General features: G+C 45.2%; 1 protein-coding gene across 5 annotated transcripts in view; it reads left to right on the top strand.

Annotated features, from left to right (window-relative positions):
* LOC310748839 (hydroxyacylglutathione hydrolase, mitochondrial) overlaps positions 1–18,854 on the top strand; it is a 25,707-nt gene extending 6,853 nt beyond the window's left edge. For 2 of the 5 annotated variants that reach the window (XM_083584825.1, XM_083584823.1), the window contains exons 2-9: positions 4,345–4,526; positions 6,582–6,646; positions 8,662–8,779; positions 10,781–10,889; positions 12,377–12,480; positions 13,980–14,081; positions 15,106–15,185; positions 16,341–18,854. In XM_083584825.1, the coding sequence (XP_083440951.1) occupies positions 4,422–4,526; positions 6,582–6,646; positions 8,662–8,779; positions 10,781–10,889; positions 12,377–12,480; positions 13,980–14,081; positions 15,106–15,185; positions 16,341–16,440 (783 nt within the window). In that variant the 5' untranslated portion in view covers positions 4,345–4,421 and the 3' untranslated portion in view covers positions 16,441–18,854. Of the gene's footprint in view, positions 1–1,436; positions 1,582–4,344; positions 4,527–6,581; positions 6,647–8,661; positions 8,780–10,780; positions 10,890–12,376; positions 12,481–13,979; positions 14,082–15,105; positions 15,186–16,340 lie in introns of those variants that run through there. The other 3 variants (XR_014541378.1, XR_014541377.1, XM_083584824.1) reach the window with 3 other exon arrangements.

The following is an 18,854-nucleotide window of genomic DNA, read 5'->3' as shown; positions in this document are numbered from 1 at the left end:
AAAATAAAAATAGACTAAATACAAATAAAAACTTGCATCAACTTTCTAAATGTCTGGGTAAGCATATCTAAACAGTAATGTTTTTGGCAGGGGCCAAAAAGAATACAGTGAAGGTGCCAGCTTGATATCTTTAGGCAGGGAGGTCCAAAGTGTAGGTGCTGCCACACTAAAAAATCAAGTTCCCATGAATATTTAGTTCAAATGATATTCATGTTAGTTTCACCTTAACATCATCAAGCTGTTTGTGGTAGTTTTCCCTTTGAGACTGAAAATTACCACAATCCTGTAGTCTGGGATTAGGAAACTAGAAGGGAAGGATCTGGTTTTTTTCCACCAGTTTGAGTACAAGTCGGTGGGGTTTTTTGAGGTGGTGATGGCGATGGCTGACAGGGTCAGTCCAACTTGAAATGTGGATTGAACTCCCCCAGCCAGTTTGTGGAGTTGTACACAGAAGCAGCCAAAGCTACGAGCTATCTGACTTACATCAGACTTAATTGATGCATTTGATACTCCAGAAGCCATCAATATCCTAACTACTGGCAGGGTATTGCAATTGAAACATCTAAAATAAGTTACAGTTAAAAAACATCTAAAGCAGTTAAAAACATTCTTCCAACAGGTGATCTCAAGGTTGCCAGAAACTGCATTCTCCAGCTGCCAAATTCCTGGGTAAATGGGAATGTTTTCAAATCCCCCCTGAAAGTTAGTAATGATGGGGATGGGCACACCTTACTAGGAGGGGCATTCCACAACTAGGGAACCACCGCTGAAAAGGCTCTAGTGGCGATGACACCACCAAATTATTATCATTAATAAAGTACAGTAGTAGTAGTAGTAGTAGTATAGTATCAATATTAGATTAGTATTCCACCCATCTGACTGGGTTGCCCCCATTCTTTGGATGAGGCTGCTTCCCCTTTAACCCCAGTGTACAGTATTCCCAGTCAGTGCATTCCCAGTGCTAAAAAAATGTGCAAGGTGAACAGGGAAACTCTGATTTGCTATTAAGCTCCCTTCAACCTGCCACTGTAAAAAAAGGAACCTCAGTTTTAAAAATCCTAGTTCATTTCGCACTCCTGGTTATCCCCTCTCCCAATGCTTTGTTTTTTAATAACCACTTTCGTTTCTTTTTCCCTGGCGTCTTTCACTTTCAGATTTGCTGGCCAAGCCCCATGAGCTCTTGTTTGTCAACCGTGTGATTGACCATCTCCTTGAGACTTTCATAAAGGCTTAACCACCCCGCTCAGCTTCTCTAGAACTGATAACTAGGAGTGTAGGAGATACCCCAGGGAAATAGCCCCCCCCAACCCTACCCCTTGGTACATCTTTGCGGTAAGCCAGACTTGCTGACAACACAAACAGTGATAATCGCTGACAGCAGTGCTGGATGGGTGGAGCTCAGTCTAGCTGAGCCATCTGCACAGCTGGATTGTGAAGATTGTAGGTGTTGAAACAGCCTTCCTAGACTCTAGACAGAGCTTGGCTAGCTCTGTGATGGCTTGAAGACTCACAAGTCCTGCAGGTCACAGGAAGAAAGGAAGGATCCTTCATCATTGCACTGCACTGCTTGTGTGCTTTAAGGCAAGTTTGTAAATAATCCTTGTTTTATGGAAGCCTGTGGTAGAATTGTCTCCAAATAATATAACTGTGTTATAGGATCTGTAATTTTAAGGACCTGCACTTGAGCTTGCTCTTTCCATCTTCCTCCTCTTCTTCCTCATGTGTCATATATTTTCATATTCTCAGTCTGATATCAGGGGCCGTTGTAGTACTGATTTTTCTCTGCTGATTTGGGAGCCCCTTTTTTGGCTCAAAGGGGCAGGGTGTAAAAATGCCGTACATAATTAAAATAAATAAGCTTCCAGGCAGGGAAAAACCTGCAATCTGGGTCACTTATGACTGAGTCCTGTAGAGATTTGTGCGGACCAGTAACTCTTGCTAACTTAAATGCTGCTTTGAGGACCCCTGAAAAGTGAGGTTCGAGGCACCCCTCTAGACTCAGGGAAATGTATGGCAGAATCAGGGAACAACGTGCATTTATCTGGAGGTCTGTGGCTCAGTAGGTAAGTCACTTGCTTTGCATGCAGAAGGTCCCAGGTTCAATCCCTGGCGATTCCAGGTAAGGTTTGGAAAGACCCCTTGTCTGAATCCCACGAAAAACCACTTCTAGTTAGTGTAAATCGGGGATAGATAGACTTCAGTGTTGTTACTGGGGTTTCACCCCAAAGCTCTGCTGAGAGACAGGATTCCTCCCTGCCAGATGGCAGCAGCCGTTCCACCAGGCTGCAGCGGATGAGCATAGCTGTCAACTTTCAGATTTGAAAATAAGGGATCAGCAGCCTCACCTGTCCCGGGGACAGTCTACGGGATATCTAACAATCCTGGATAGCAACAGGAAACAGCGCTGGAATAAGGAAGTTTCCTGCAAAAAAAGAGAAGGTTGACAGCTATGAGGTGGGGGAGAGAAAGGAAGCAGGGTGGTTATCGGACTACAACTCCCATCAGCCCTCTTTGGCATTGCTGCCTGCTCAGCCTACTGGGAGTCTAGCGACATCCAGAGGGGTCCACAAGTTCCCCCACCCTCGCTTGGAGTGGACCACCCTTCTCTTCTGTCTCAGCCCTGCTTCCTTCCCATCTGCCAAATGGGAATAATGCTGTTTCCCTACCGTACAGGGTTATTGTAAGGATATTAATAATGTGTGTGTAGCCATTTGAAAAGTTTCTCTGTTTGTATCTGTTTAATTTAATTACTTTTTTCCATTGGGCAAGGCAGTTTCTCTCGTGAATTAAAAAAATTACAACCGGAGAAGCAAGTCTCTTTGTGGGGAGACAAACTGGTTCTTCCGCTTACTGAGAGGCACTGCTGTACACTTTTGAAGGGACTTGGAGATGACTCAGCATAGCATGTAACTGGATGACTTTGGGAAATGAGGTCACCTCATTTATTTATTATTACTTTAAACTATTGATGCTGCGCCTCTTGGTGGCTGCTCAAATGCATATTGCATTTTTGTGGAGAAGTGATCATCCATTAAGTTTGAAGCATTAGTATGACAGAATGTAGGAAATGGCCTTAGCTGACAGGTTCAAGCAGCAGTTCCCAAACTTTTGGAGACCATTGCCCCCTTGGTCCCATAAGCTCACCCCCAGTGCCCCCTACCCTATAAAAAGTGTTATTCAAAATAGCCATTTTACAGCTCACTAAGGAAGACAATAAAATATGAAACAGTAACAATTAACTGCATATTTATTCAAAAAATACATATATGCAAAAATAAATATATGCTCTGACCTGATCTTGTAACTGAAAAAAGAATATTCAGTAAAGAATATATACTAATGAAAGTGTAAGGCTGAAGGAAGTTTATAACATAAATTATTTATATTTAGCCACTAACCACACATAGACCTTCACCTACCACAGAGGTGTGGTAACTAAATTATAACAAAATCAATAGCTGTTACCAATAATTGGCTATCTTGTGACTTGTGAATCTTAGAATCGTAAATACAAACAATTGTGACCAAAGGAAATAGCTTTGAAAGCGATAAGAGCAGTAAAACTTCTAATATGAAGCGAGGAAGGTGTTTCACTCGGGGGTCCAGCCTGGTCAGTTGTAAGTACCATACTTTTCCATGAATAAGACTATGTTTTTTTCTTTCAAAGTCATCCCCAAAAGTGTGGGGCGTCTTATACATGGGTAGTGCATAGGGTGGACGTTTATTTGGTTGCTGTGGCGGCTGTCAGCGGCTATTGTACGTGTTATTGGTTGGTGTGTCAGTGGGTGTTGTTGATTGGCCGAGGATCCTCTGATGGGATAGATGTGTGCGGGTGAGTGATTTTTGGTGACCCCCCCTAAAAAAAGCTCAACAACTCTGGGCAATCCTCCGCAAAAAAAGCTCAACAACTCTTTTGCCAATCTCCCCCTGTTTTCTTAAATTTGAGACCCCCAAAATAGGGGTAGTATTATACATGAAGGTGTCCTATAGACAGAAAAGTACGGGAAGTGATCAAGGCGCTTGGAGGGACCCCCTGCTGCCTCCTTTTCTCTTAGCACCACCCTAGGTAATCCCATCCCCAAGACCAGATGGACCAATAGCCAGACTTGGTGCAAAACATCTTCTTAGGGCGCTTCCTGCCTCTCTGCTGACTGTTTAACTGTCGCCCTCCCCAAAATTCTCTCCCCCACTAGCTAAACTGCTCCTTCATTGGTGCATCAGAATATTTCACCAGTCTCCGCCCAGAGCATTGTGGGTGCCGCACCCCCCCAACACACACATTGGCCTTCACTGCTGGACCCGCTGTCTCTCCTAAAATTTATTCTTCTTCTTAATTTCCTGAAGGTTTGCCGCAATTTCGCACCAGCTTCCTCCACACCGAGTTTGAAAGCAGAGCGTCCAAGGTCATCTCACAAGCCAGCATGAAGGTGGAGCTGCTCCCGGCCCTCACAGATAATTACATGTACCTGCTCATCGACGAGGACACCAAGGAGGCTGCGATAGTTGACCCTGTGCAGCCCCAGAAGGTACCTCTGCTCTTTCTGGGTTTAGAAGCTTTGGAGAACACAGTTTAGTTGATCAGATCCACACTTGCGGAGTTGGTCAGTGTACACAGTGCCGAGCTAAATGGATCCAATCCTCTTAACTCTTTATGAAGCAGCTACTTATGTTCCTAAAGGGAAGGGCTGTAGCTCATTGCTTAAGAGCACCTGCTTTGTATGCAGAAGGTCCTCATTATCTCCAGGGAAGGTTAGGAATGTCCCCTGGAGGAAACCCTGGAAAGCTGCTGCCAGTCGTTGTGGGTGTCTAGGTGGGGCTCCCCTTATGCTTGATCTGGAAGCTGCAGTTAGTGCAGAATGCTGCAGCACGATTGCTGGCAGGAGTGAGGCCTTGTCAGCGTATAACACCTGTGCTCAGAGATCTGCACTGGTTGCCGATTTGCTACCGAGACAAGTTCAAGGTTTTTCTATTAGGCTATAAAGCCCTTAATAACTTGGGACCAGTTTACCTATGAGATCACTTTATCCAATATGTGCCCACTTGACCACTTCAGATGGCAGAATTGGCACTCTTGCAAGGACCACATAATAACTGTTTCACATTTGTAAGAACTCGGTTGTTTAGTGTGGCAGCACCTATACTTTGGAACTCCCTGCCTATTGATAACAAGCAGGCTCCTTCGCTGCATTCTTTTTAGCACCTGCTGAAAACATTATTGTTTAAACAAGCCTACCCAGATGTTTAGAAAGTTGATGTGAGTTTTCATTTGTTTCATTTTTTAAAATAATTTTTTATTAGATTTTCCACCGTGATAACACAAACCACAAAGCAAAATGATACACAAAAACAGAAAAGGAAAAAGAAAAAAGAAGAAAGAGGGGGGGGAGGGGGGAACAATAAACAAATAGACAATAATAAACTTAATTGAGTTTTCATTTGTTTTAGTCTCTTGTTGTTTTAACTTTTTGTATGTTTTCAATTATTGCTATAAATTTTTAGTAATAATTTTATTGTTTTGTCTTTTTTTGTAAACTGCTTTGAGTTTTTTTTCTACCATCAAGTTTAAAGTATCACATGCATTAACTACAGACTCAAAAGAAGGAAATGTATTTGCTTTTTTCCAACCCATATAAGGAAACTGCTGGTGTTCGTAGTATTTCCTTTTACAGGGACCCCTTATGTCCAAATAGGCATCTAAATGAGATTGACCTTAATAAGCCATGGTTTTGAAGATAGGCCACATTCGCACCATGATACCACTTTCAACAGTCATTTGAAAGAATTGTGGGACTTGTCATTTGCTAAGGGTTCTGATAGAATTCTCCTCTCGCCCTCCCACAGCTGCAATTCCCATATTTCCCTGGGAAGAGGGGCTAATCGTTCAACTATTCTATGAATTGTTGCTCTTCGAAGGGATTCCCTAGCAATTCTTGGCACCCTTAATAAACTACAGCTCCCAGGATTATTTGGGGGAAAGACATGACTGTAAACAACAGTGCTTTTAATGGATGGCGTGAATGTAGCCATAGAAAGTGTTGTGAAATCAACAGTAGCAAGAAAATCTGATGAGCTATGCGGAACTGGCCAAATTGACATATAAATTGTGTGACAAGGACAATTGTGACTTCAAGGAAGATTTACAAATTGTCTAAAAAGACAACAAAATGATTTGGACTCCTTGGCAGGTTTTGAATAAACATCCATAAATTTATTAGTAGAACATATGACAGATAAGGCAAGGATATGTACAATTTTATAACATGCAGAGAACAATATGTGCAAAGAAATCAGAGAGGGGAGCTGAGGGAAGTCCTTGGGGGGGGGAATAATGTAATTGGTTATTTAGACTGATAATTTGGTAAGTTGAAAGTGTTTAATAAATTAAAAAAAAAAGTGTTGTGGAATCTTCAGGCCATTCAGCAAGGGATGGGGATGGGGGCATTTGTCCTTCCAGCCTTGCAGTACATGTCTCTTAGCCTCCTTAAGGACTCACAGAATCCACATAAGCCACAAAGCTGGTTGTGACTCAAATAGATTTTGTGAAAAGGTAAATATCTTTCCTCTTCCTCCTGTGTCTGTAGGTTGTGGATGCAGTCAGAAAGCATGGAGTGAAACTGACCACTGTTCTTACTACGCATCACCACTGGTAACCCTTTTGTGTTATATGATTTAAATAAAGGAAAGGTCTTGTGCTTCAGTGATGTACCGTATTTTTTGCACCATAACACTCACTTTTTTCCTCCTAGAAAGTAAGGGGAAATGTCTGTGCGTGTTATGGAGCGAATGCCTGCAGGTGGCGGGGGGGGGGGATCTGCTGCAGTCGTGAGCAGAGGATCCATGGTTCCCCTTCCTTCCCTCCTCCGTGGTTACAAAGCATGGATCCACATGGATCCTCAGGATTTTTGCATTGGGCTACTCCAAACTCACTGTCAGATCACATGTCTGTGGCTACAGCATGAACCACAAAAATCATATATCCACTATTTCATTTAGAATATTTTTTTTCTTGTTTTCCTCCTCTAAAAACTACGTGCGTGTTATGGTCTGGTGCGTGTTATAGAGCGAAAAATACGGGTATGTACTGTTCAGCTTCATGCTGTGGGAGGCTGCCATGGTATACTTTAGTGGTTTCAAAACCTTTTTGGGCCATGGCCCCGTTGGTTCCATAAACACATCCCCAGTGCTCCCTACTGTATAAAAAGCATTATTCAGAATAGCGGTTTGTACTACACACTAAAGAAGATGGTAAAACAATGAAATTCAAAATAGTATCCATTAATTGCACATTCATTCAGAATCTAGTTAGAATTATTTAATTAATTCAACAAAACCCTGCGACCCAACTGCCTCTCAACACATCCTTACACACATACACACACACACACACATACACACAGAGTAATCTCACTGCCCACTCCAAATTTCAACCAGTTTCATTCCTGTTCATTTCCAGTCAAGACACTTTTTAATTTCTCCCCCCCCCCAAATTTTTTTTAAACAACAACATAGACAAGTCAGTACTTCCCATGGCATTTCAACCAGCTTCAGTTTTGTTTGGAAATCAAATTTAAGGTCTATGAGGGGGCATCATTTAATTTTAACACCACAATGGCCTTAATAATTGTATTTTGAAGTCAAGAAGGACTTCCTCCTCTTAATCGAATTGCCTTGACGCATCTCCCTTTATCTCTTCCCCTGAGCCTCTTTTCTTTGTGTGCCTCTCTTGTGTGAAACAGGATGAGCTCCTTGCTGTAAAGTCACTGTGGTGCTCACTATCCAGGCCAGGCCAAGGCATTTTGCTGCCTGAGGTGAAACAGCAACACCCAACAACCTGCTTCCAAGTCAAGGTGTAGAATACCCAAGTCTGACCAAGGCCACATTTATAACATACATTTAAAGCACTTATGATGCCACTTTGAACAGTCATGGCTTCCCCCAAAGAATTCTGGGAGTGGTAGTTTGCTATGGGAAATTGTTAAGCCACTCTGGAAATGGTAGCCTGGTGAGGGGAATAGGGGCCCCCTAACAATTCTCAGCACCCTTGAAAATTCATTGGGCGAAGCCATGGCTTTTTAAAGTGGTGTCATAGTCCTTTAAATGTACAGAGTGAATGCGGCCCTAGTTATTTTGTCCCGAAAATTCCACAAGCACCTTTACCTGGGAATAAAAAATACAGTGACTGTTGTCTAAGTAAGTTCTACTAATAATAGCCCCATTGCAATTAATGGACCTATATTAGTTATGTTGATTAATTTCAACCTAATGATAAATTAAAAAGTAAGAATTTGCTGTCCTTTCATGATACCTCAAATTGGCTGCCACACTCAGCCCAGTGATAGAGCCAGCCCCTACACACATTACAGTGTTTGTGTCCTGTGCACCAGTGTGGTACCCACACCTATTTTTGCCACACCTACATGCAGCCCCCCCCCCAGAGGGTTGTCCATGGGTGGATGCAGGCCCTTGGACCATTGCCTCACCCCCGTAGCCACCCCTGGACTACAGGATGAGGCCATTAGTTCCATTATTTATTTATTTTTAAAAAGGACCAATGTCTTAACTTTAAAGAAAAGCAGGATTCAGGCCGTTTGCTTGATGCACGTTGTAAGAGACTGCCTCTTGTGTGTTTTGCTCCAAAGTCTGACCATTTTGACCTTCTAGGGACCACGCTGGTGGCAATGAGAAACTTGTAAAGATGGAGCCGGGGTTACAAGTGTACGGGGGAGATAGCAGGGTTGGAGCCTTGACCCAGAAAGTCTCTCATCTTATGTCATTTCAGGTAAAAAGAAAGAAACGGGGGAAATACGTTTGCCCAAAACATCCTCTAAAATCATGTGTTCCGTTTGAGCACTGAGGCGCACGAAGGCCCTGGAGCATGGCAATTGCGTTCTTGTCACCGTTTCCTCCCCACACAAATGTCCTTTGCACGTGGCAGCTCTCTGCTTGTGGAAGATGGACTTCCTAACCTGAAATTCCTGTTTTTTTGTTTGGTTTGTCTTTTTTGCTTAAGCACAGGAACACATAATGCACAGTTGCTGTGCTGGCTCAGAATGGCCCTTTTCGCCTGCCACAAGCATGGAGCTATCACGAGGAAGGAGAGGTTTGGGGGGGAAGCTTCTTCCTTAAGCAGGGTGACTCCCTGGCCATTTGGCCTGTTTGAAGACGGGGGGCAAACACCCTGTGGCACCAGGTGCCTCCCATGGGAGTCATGCGATGCACCAGAAGTGCCACAGAGTTTCCACCCCTCTGATTTTGGCCCTGTTTTGCCCATAAAACAAGCAGATGTGCGCAGTGCAAATGAGAAGACACACAGTCTGTTGCCACATCAGCCTCTTGACAAAGACTTCGTGTGAACAAAGGCCTTCTCTAAGCGCTAATGTCACAGCCTCTCAGCAGCTTTTGCCCAGGAGGTGTTCTCAAGCAGTGGTTGACCGTTTAGGGCATCTGGGAGAAGCAACGAGGAGGTCCTTTCATCCTTAAGAGGCTGCCATGTCAACTATCCCAGAGGTGGCCTTCATCACAGGGGCGGCTAACCCATGGTCTTCCAGAGATTGCTGGACTCTTCATCGTCCCTGACCATTGGCCATGCTAGCTGGGGCTGGTTAGAACTGGAGTCCAACACCAATATCTGGAGGGACACAGGTTAGCCTCCCGTGCTTTACAGGGTAGATAGTGATAACTTGAATTAGATCTACTTTTGCAATGGTCAGGGATGGGAAATCTGCTGCCCTCCAGTCCTTGCTGGACTCCAACGCCCATCACTCCCCACTTTCAGCCATGTGGGCTGCTGGTAGTTGGGGTCCAATGTCATGTTCCCCAGCCCAGATGCAGGCTTTGTGGAGTATCACAGACCTCTCCAGCGGGGGAAATGGACGCATCTTGCTGGCTCCAAATACTGGTTACTTGCACAAGTGTTTTTGGTAGCTGGGGGCTTAGGGTTGTATCTGATGCTAGCCCTGCTCTGAGTAGACCCATTTAAGTTAATGAACATGGGCTAACATAGCTCCCTTAATCTCATTGGGTCTAGTCTTAGTAAAGCTCAGCTAAAGACAGTCCTGAAGGTCAAACTAGATGTGATGTTAACCAGCTGATTCATCCTTGCCTACTTGCTTTCTTTTTTAAATTTACTAAGTAGCTGTGGAAGGAGGTGGATCAAAACTGCAGTGGAGGTCCAAGGGCAAGACCCTCCTCCACTGTACTGTGATTTACGGGGGTGGGGGGGACATAAGGGGTGCAACTGCTAAATACTAAAGAAAAAGCAAACCTTTGCGGAGGACCACTTGTGTGATTAACATCACATCTAATGCAGCCTTTAATGGGTGATTTCATAGCCCTCCCACACAGGCGTTCATTGCCTCCTTGTGGACAAAGCAAGCCTGATTTCCCCAGTCGCTGTTCATGGTGAGTTGCTGAAAATGTCAGACCCTTTCTCCTGCTGGAATGACCAAGGCCGCACAGCTGTCATGGGTGCTTCTTACAGCTGAGAATTAGTCAAGCTTCCAATCTTGCCTGACAAAGAGTTCTGTGCAACCAAGAAGTGGGCGCAAGTCATGACTACTCAAAACACACAATACTAGACCATAGTCATTGGTTTGCATCAGTTTTTAGGGTTCCTTTCCTCCTCATCCCCACCCCTCTGCTTCTCTTCACCCCTGTGGGTGTTACCAATCTGAGATTCGCCATGTTGATGCGGAGCGGTCGTGCCCTTGGAGGGCAATTGTGGTTTATCTGCCCCTTTGCTTTCCCCCTCAATGACTTGAGCTTTTCCACCTTTTTTTAGGTTGGATCTCTTAACGTGAAATGCCTCTCGACTCCCTGCCACACTTCTGGACACATTTGCTATTTTGTGACCAAGCCAAACAGCTCCGAGCCGCCTGCTGTGTTCACAGGTGAGGGTTTGGGGGCACTTCTTTTGCCTTGACCTCAGCAGCTTGAGCAACACGGGGGGGGGGAGCGTGTTGCAACCTAACCCACCACCCAAAGAGAGTGCAGGGATTGCCTTCGTGAAAATATTATTAAAATGATATTGTAGAGTTTGGAAAATATTCAGATAAGTGTAGTCAAAATGACCACGAGGGAAGGTTGCAGCATTTGGGGCTTTTATAAATTCATGTCCCTCCTCACTCGCCTTTTCTCTGATTATGTATGGCATAGAAGAAATGGATAGAGAAAGGCTTTTCCCCTTCTGTCATAACACTTGAATTTGTGGACTTGTGATGAAGCTGAATGTTGGAAGATTCAGGACAAATGAAAGAAAAATCCTTCACACAGCACAGAGTTAAGCTGTGGAGCTTGCTCCCACCGGAGGCAGCAGTAGCAGCCAACTTGGATGGCTTGGAAAGAGGATTGGGCAAATTCATGAAGGATGGAGCTATTAATGGTTCCTTGCCACCATGGCTGTGCTCTGCCTCCATGCCTGCAGGCAGTATGTCCCTGAATACCAGCTGCTGTGAATTGCAGGTGGACATTGATCCTGCTTGCAGGTTTCCCACAGGTATCTGGCTGGCCACTGTGTGAGAACAAGATGCTAGAGTCGATGGGCCGCTGTTCTGATCGAGTTGACTCTTCCCATTCTCTTACGTGAAGATGTTCCCTCTGCCCTCCTGATGTCTTAATCTGGCTTCACCCAATGCGTTTGTCTGGTTGGGTGTTGGCCACCCCACTGCCTTCATCTGGGTGTAACCAAACACGTTCAGCTGGTTAGGTGTTGGTCAAAGCATGTGATCTGCCACTTTGCTTCCTGAATCCAAGAACTGCCTTCTGCATCTTGACACATTTTCTCACTTCACAGCCCTTTTTCCAGTGTGCAAGTGTCACCCTGAACGGATCTGTCCGTCCCCCCGACCTTCTAAATGTGGGTGCTCTATAGTGAGTGCTCCGTCACTTTGCTACCCCACCTTTAGAGTTTAAGATCCCATTCTCCAAGAATATTGGTCTCGTGGGTCCTCATATTTGGGCGCACATTTGGAAATCTAAGAAACTTACAGGGGCACTGTAAAAAAAAAAAATCCATTTTATTTTAATCCAGTAATATGCCATGAAAACTTAGGAGGAAATGGAACAGGGAGGGGATGAACGCTTGCAGGATGGAAGAACGGAGAGCAACCTCACGAAGCAATGGAGGGCCACATTCAATAGCATTTAGAGACTGCACACAGTTCTGGGTCTGCTGGTCACTCAGCTGTGGCTCAAGTCATTATGCTGATTCTTTGTCACTCACTGTAAGCTTCTAGTCCCTAGTGTTGAAGTTACTCACCTCTGCCTCAGCAGAATCTCCTTCCTGGTTTACCCTTTTCCACCATGGTGCTCCCAATTCCTGGTTCTTTAATGAGATCATTAAAGTGTGTTCATTCTCCTCTCTCTCTCCCTTCTCTAGGTGACACACTGTTTGTTGCAGGCTGCGGGAAGTTCTTTGAAGGAACCCCCGAGGAAATGTACAGAGCCCTTATTGAGATCTTGGGGCGACTCCCTCCAGAAACGGTACCATGCAAAGGCTCCCTGTTTGGGTCGGGTGTGTCTGTTCCATACTAAAGACAATTAACTTTGGTAACTGTGTTCGCTCTTGGAGGACTCTTGCCAGCCAGGCCAAACTACAGCTCCCAAAACTTTTTGAGGGAAGCAACAACAGATAAGCCAGGGGTGGCTAACCCCCCATTTTGTGGTCTGACCGGCAACAAGCACATTTTCCCATTCCCCTCCAAAAAATATCCCACAGATTCTGGTGGTGTTGGCAAAAATAAGGCACAGAGCTGAGGTTGGGAGCCCAGCACCCTGATGGGGAATACAGACGATGCCCTTTCTCTCCCTGGTCATCAGATTGATGATTTGATGCACAGGGGCAGAGGGGATACCCCGTTTCTCAGCTGATCTGTGCAGGTCAGCTGGTGTGTGTGAGAGAGAGATTGTGCAAGAGAGTGTGTGAGGTGATCACACCCACCACTGGCATGTGCCACCCCAAGAGTTAGCCAAGCATGAATGCAGCCCTGAGGCCAAAAGAAGGGTTAGTTACGTCCAAATGAAACAGATATAAAAAAGCAGATATAAAAAGCAGAGCATCCAGTAGCCCCACCCAGCTCTTGCATTGTCAAACCAGGAAGCAAAATAACCTTTTCCCAGGGAACGGTTAAAAGACAGACCTGGCCCTCATGTTAGGCAAAGCAATGGAAAAGTATGAATTGCCTCCCCATTGGGGCACTGGGCTGGCCATAGAGGTTTTAATCCCTCTGCTCACTTCAGAGCCATCAGGTATATATTGTTGTGAGATGGGGGGAGTGGGCTGCATGCCAAGACCCCTCTAATGCCTGGAATAGCCAGGCTAACTTCCTGGTGAACTGATAGCCTAGGTAATAGACCATTAAGGGAACAAAGGAAGTGGCTTGGCACCAGAGGAAAAATGGGTGGGCCCCCCTCCATCAACTGACTGGCAAAGGGACAGAGTTGAGAGTAAAGTTATGTGAGCATCAAGCAAAGCAGCAAGGTGCCTGACCAGGATCATCTTCTTCCTTCAGCATGATGGTCTGCTGAAAACCTCAGAATTAGGCACAAAAAGCGGTTGTCTTGCAACTTAGGGGTGTGGGAAGCTGCCTTACACTGAGACAGAACCAGTGGTCCATACAGCTCAGTACTGTTGACACTGACTGGCAGCAGCCTTCCAGGATTTCAGGCAGGGGACATTCCCAACCCTACCTGGAGATGTCGGGGTTTGAGCCTGAGACCTTCTGCATGCAAAGATCTACCCCTGAGCTATGTTCCTTTCCCTAAAAATACAGAAAAGTTCCAGCCCCCATGACTCTGAACAAATGGCTGGTTTAAATAGGAAGCTGCATTCTACTGAGTCCTCCTCCTTTCCCAGTCCTATTGAGGATTGAAGTGGGGACCTTCTGCCTGCAGAGCAGATGCTCTACCACTGAGCTACTGCCCTTCCTCACGGCCTTCAGTGACTTTTAACTGCCTTCCTCCTCTTCTTCCTTCCTTTCCAGAAAGTCTACTGTGGTCACGAATACACCATCAACAACTTAAAGTTTGCCCGGCATGTTGAGCCCAACAACAGCGCGATCCAGCGAAAACTCTCCTGGGCAAAGGCAAGATGGGCTTCTCATTCCTGGAGAGGAGAGCAGTCAGTGGGCAGCCTCTGTTCCCTTCTGCACCCCATGCCATTGGGACAGGCAGTTCCAGTTTGATTCCTTTACTCTGGCAGTGCTAGTCCAGGCCTGTAGCCAAAATGGGCAGGGGTGGGTTTTGCGGGGGTTGGGAGGGTGAGGTGGGTGGGCATGGCAGGTAACTGAACATTGAGCAAACAATGCAAGTTCTAATGTCAACAGAGCCTTCGTCAAACGGAATACTGTTTTTTCCAAAAGTGACGGCTGCCTGAGTGCCTTTGCTGTCATTGGCTAGATCTCTGGAAGGCGGGAGCTGTTTTTCCATTTCTTTCACCTCCCTTAGAAAAAGGGTCAGGCGTTTAATGCTATTTTTCACCAGCAGCCTTGTACCCAGCCTAGCTTGGGAATCCCAAGAAACCAAAAGATCATTTTGATGAAATCACTATGTTAAAGACGACACTTTTGAAAAATGCATTTCACCATCTTGATTCAAAATAGCGTCCAGTTGTATCCAAATGTAGACAAAAACCTGCACATTGATCTCAGGAATCATAATCAAAAACTTAGGTAAAAACTAGTTTTAAAAGGTTCGAGTCTGTCATCTTGGTTCAAAATGACATTCAGCTGTATCCAAACTTGGAGGAATATTGGAAGGTGGTGATGCTCCTTCACTGGAGGTTTTTAAAAAGAGTTTAATTAGCCATCTGTCAGGGATTCTTTAGCTATGATTCCTGCATTGCAGAGCATTAGCAATTCTATGATTCTATGAACACCTGCTCTTTGATCTCAGGCACCATCATGCAACATTTGGTTGGATACCTTAAATATCCAAATGCATCTTGAACAGATAGAGTAGTTTCCAAAATTTCTAGTGGATGAAAACTGAACATTCAGGATCAGTAGGTGTAGGCATATCCCAAAGCACTTTTGGAAGTCTCCTTGCAGTGGGGTTGGACTCGATAAACCTTTGGATCCCTTCCAACTCTGCAATTTACGATTCCCCTAGGCAAAATACGATGGTGGGGAGCCGACCATCCCGTCGACCATTGGCGAAGAATTCACCTACAACCCGTTCATGAGAGTCAGGTAATTTGTGTTTGAGGATGACGCTTTGGGAAGGAGAAGGTGCGGGGAAGAGTATCCTGCATTCTGAGGAACTGCGGCTGTGGGTCCATGGCTTGAGTGGAACTGGTTTCGTGAGATGGGAGTAGTCAGTCTCTCTGAAAGCAAGAATCTTAATTTGCTGATGTCCTGCATCTAAGAACTATATTTGTCTATTTTTGAAAATTATACATTATTTTTAAGCAGGCACAGCGCTGGGATGGGGGAGTTGAAGACCAGCGCCTTAATGAGTATGCAAAACAGCCCCATCCCAGTCATCACTTTGATCATTTGAGGAGCACAGAAGGGCAGGAAGCTCCTCCAGCTGTTGCAGAGGAGCTGTGTGTGTGCATGTGGCCCTTAGGTGGTTAGCCAAGGGTCAATGCGGCCCCCAGGCCAAATGAAAAGCTTGCCATACATACGTGTGTTGAGTTGCTTCTTATGAGCTAGCTAAACAGGCAGTTTTTCACAACCTGGTGGTAGTTGCATCCATAAAGTCAGAATGAGTGTCCTGGACCCTCCATCTTCCTTCATTGTGCTTGTTGTCTGGTTGTGGCTTACAACAGTGTTGTGCATATGCAACACTGGGCGTGTCCATAATCACATGCAACAGTGTCTAGGTAATATTAGTTTTCCAAAACTGTATGGATACTCGGAGTAGAACCATTGAAATTAATGGACATGGCTAACTTAGGTCCATTTCTTTCAGTGGAAGAACTTTCTGAGTAGAATACCCATTGTATTTTTTACTCCCAGGTAGAGGTGCTTGTGGAATTATCTGAACAAAATAACTTGGACCATATTCACACCATACATTTAAAGGGCCACTTCAAACAGTCATGGCTTCCCCCAAAGAATCCTGGGAGCAGCTGTTTGTTGAGCAGCATGGCTTGTCTGTCAGCCAGCATGCCTCTCCTCCAACTGAGCTGTGATTGGATTGGAAAGTTGTTAGGAAACTCCTCACAGAGCTACAGTTCCCAGCACCCTGAACAAACTACCGTTGAAGCCATGACTGCTTAAAGTGGATCACAGTTCTGTAAATGAATGGAGCAGATGGTGCCGTAGATATTCCATTTTCAACAAACCAAATAGCCTGTTATCTCCTGTCACCTACATGCGACATTTTCCTTCTTTTGGCAGGGAGCCGACAGTGCAGCAACATGCCAGGGAAGGAGACCCCATCCGGACAATGGGTGCCATCCGGAAAGAGAAGGACAACTTCAAAGTGCCAAAAGAGTGAAATCCCAGCCGCTTTCCTGCTCTCCACCCCCCCCTTTTTTTTCCTTTTCCAAAGTTGATTTAGTTAAGGAAGATGAAGTTTCTCATTGCTCTGTTATGTTAAAAATAATTCATGTCTAAGGATCTTTTTTGTTTTTGTCTTAAAAGGAGGTGTAAACAAAGCACTTTGCTCTTATAGGAAATGTCCTATAAGCTATTTAAAAGATGTTTAAATTTTAATTTTTCTTGTATTCCTGGATTTGAACCACTGTGTAACAGTAAGTTTGTTTTTATTTTTTTATTTTTTGAGGGGTGCATGGAACTTGGGAGAGGAGCGACCTGGTTGTTTCATAGGTTATCAGGACAAAATTCAGATCAACTTTTTGCCCTCGCTTGTTTTGACTTCTGGGGAAATGTTTGCACCCTCTGCCTCAGATTGAAAAGTGGATCTGTTCTAACTGGTTTTTTTTTAATTTTATCCATGCATCAGTTGCTTTGAAAACCCATTTTGTGAAAAATCCAGCTGGCTTTGTGAGGCTTGGAGCGAACCTTCTTGATTTCACTCACATTCCCAGCACCCATTTAAAGCTCCCTTATCCCTCATGGCTTCCCTCAAAGAATCCTAGGAACTGTAGTTGGTTAAGGCTGCCCAGGGTTATTAGGAGACCCCTCGCAGCATCCTTAACTAACAATAGTTCCCAAGATTATTTGGGGGAAGCCATGGCTGTTAAAGTGGAAAAGGTATGGTTTAAAAATGTAGTATGGATCCCCACATTGGCAGCGTAACAGTATCCATTTCCCTTCCCCCATCATCCTGAGTCGTTGGCCCTGCTTGGAGTCCAGTAACATCTGGGGGGCCACTGGTTCCCCATCCTAGGCCATGTCAGCATGGGAACAGCTTAGGGCACAACCGAAAATCTGGGTGGGGGAGAGGAATGTAGTGTTGGCTGCAGTTTTGTGGACTCTTCCATCTTGTAATGCCGCAGTTCTGCCACTTGGGGCAGATGAGATGTAGAAGGGATGCTGAATGAGCACGCTTGAGTGTCCATGGAGAAACCCCTGTGCGGACATGCCTCTAGCTAGCCAGCTGAGAGTACAGCAAGATTGTGCCCCTGCTTTTGAAACAGCCATGGTACGTGCATGTTGTCCACGCTGAAGATTAGCTGTGTGCTGAGCCACCAGTGCAGACAGCGCAGCAGCAAAACATCAGCATGGAGCACAGCGGAAAATTGCCATTGGGGCAAATAACTAATCTGAACACATCTTTTTGGGCTGCATTGTTCTTTTGAATCTGGCATCCCTATCCAACTCTAATGAAAACCAGGATCAACAGATTACAGAGTCAAGAGAAGGTCTGACCACCCCACTCTCCCCCATCTCTCTTTTCTAAAAGAAAGCTGTGTTTTTTGACAGTGGTATCGTTTTCTTTTGAGTGTGTCTACACTGCACTTTAAACAAAACAAAATCCCCAGACCTTTTTAATGGGTGTGTCTCCCAGCCAAGAAACTGTGGGAACTGGAAGTTAGTTTGAGGAAGCAGGGGACACTTTTACACAGTGTACTACAGCTCCCAGAGTTCTTTGCAGAAGGAACCAGTGACAGTTAAAACGCCTTTGACAGCACTGTATACCTTTTTACGGCTCACGTTGGGGCCAAGAAACCCCTCCAGATGGACAACCCACTTGCCAGCACCCCTCAAACCGCACCCCCTGTGTTCCTTGTTGATTCAGCTGACTCGTGTACATACCGACATATGTGTATATACAGAAAACTAATATATTGCTATAAAAGAGATGAACTACTAGGATCAGAGTTAAGAGGTGTCACCAGTAACAGGCCAACTTATTTTAAAGCTGTTGCAGCTTCCGAGACCCCTCCCAGAACCCATGGAATTGGGGTCTCGTGAAAGCAGTGGGGCTCCCTCAGTGCAGTATTGAGATTCCAAGAAGCCAGGAATGTTGTAAAAAACAGTTGAAGAAAATAGTGTATTCCCCCCCCCCCACACACACACCAGGAACTATGGAACTGGGAATAATTTAGAGGTGAGGGGGTCTTGCCTGCCCCTTTCTAAAAGCCACTGTATAGTGGCTCCCCAATCTGGTACCCTCCATATGTTTTGGACCACAACTCCCATTGGTCCCAGGTGACAACTGATGGGAGTTGTGGTCCAAAATACCTGGAAGGCACCAAGCAGTCTGCTTTAGCTACTGCTGTGACTGTGTGTGCCCACCAGCCATGAGTGGCTGATTGGCGCTGCCACAGCAAGAGAAACTACGTAGACATGTTGCTCTTCTTTGCCCAGGAAGCATTAAAAAGAATGCTGCCATCTAGTGGTGTGGAGGTGTGCAGCTGCCTCAAGTGTAAGTTGTGTGGGAGCCTTTTATTCCAAATATTGACAATGGTGTTCTGCTCTGACAATAAACATCTCTTGCGCTAA

This window comes from Podarcis filfolensis (genome assembly GCF_964270895.1).
Source record: "Podarcis filfolensis genome assembly, chromosome: 14".
Lineage (NCBI taxonomy): Eukaryota > Metazoa > Chordata > Lepidosauria > Squamata > Lacertidae > Podarcis > Podarcis filfolensis.
The sequence above is the reverse complement of the archived record's forward strand: the minus strand, read 5'-3'. Positions and strand labels throughout refer to the sequence as shown.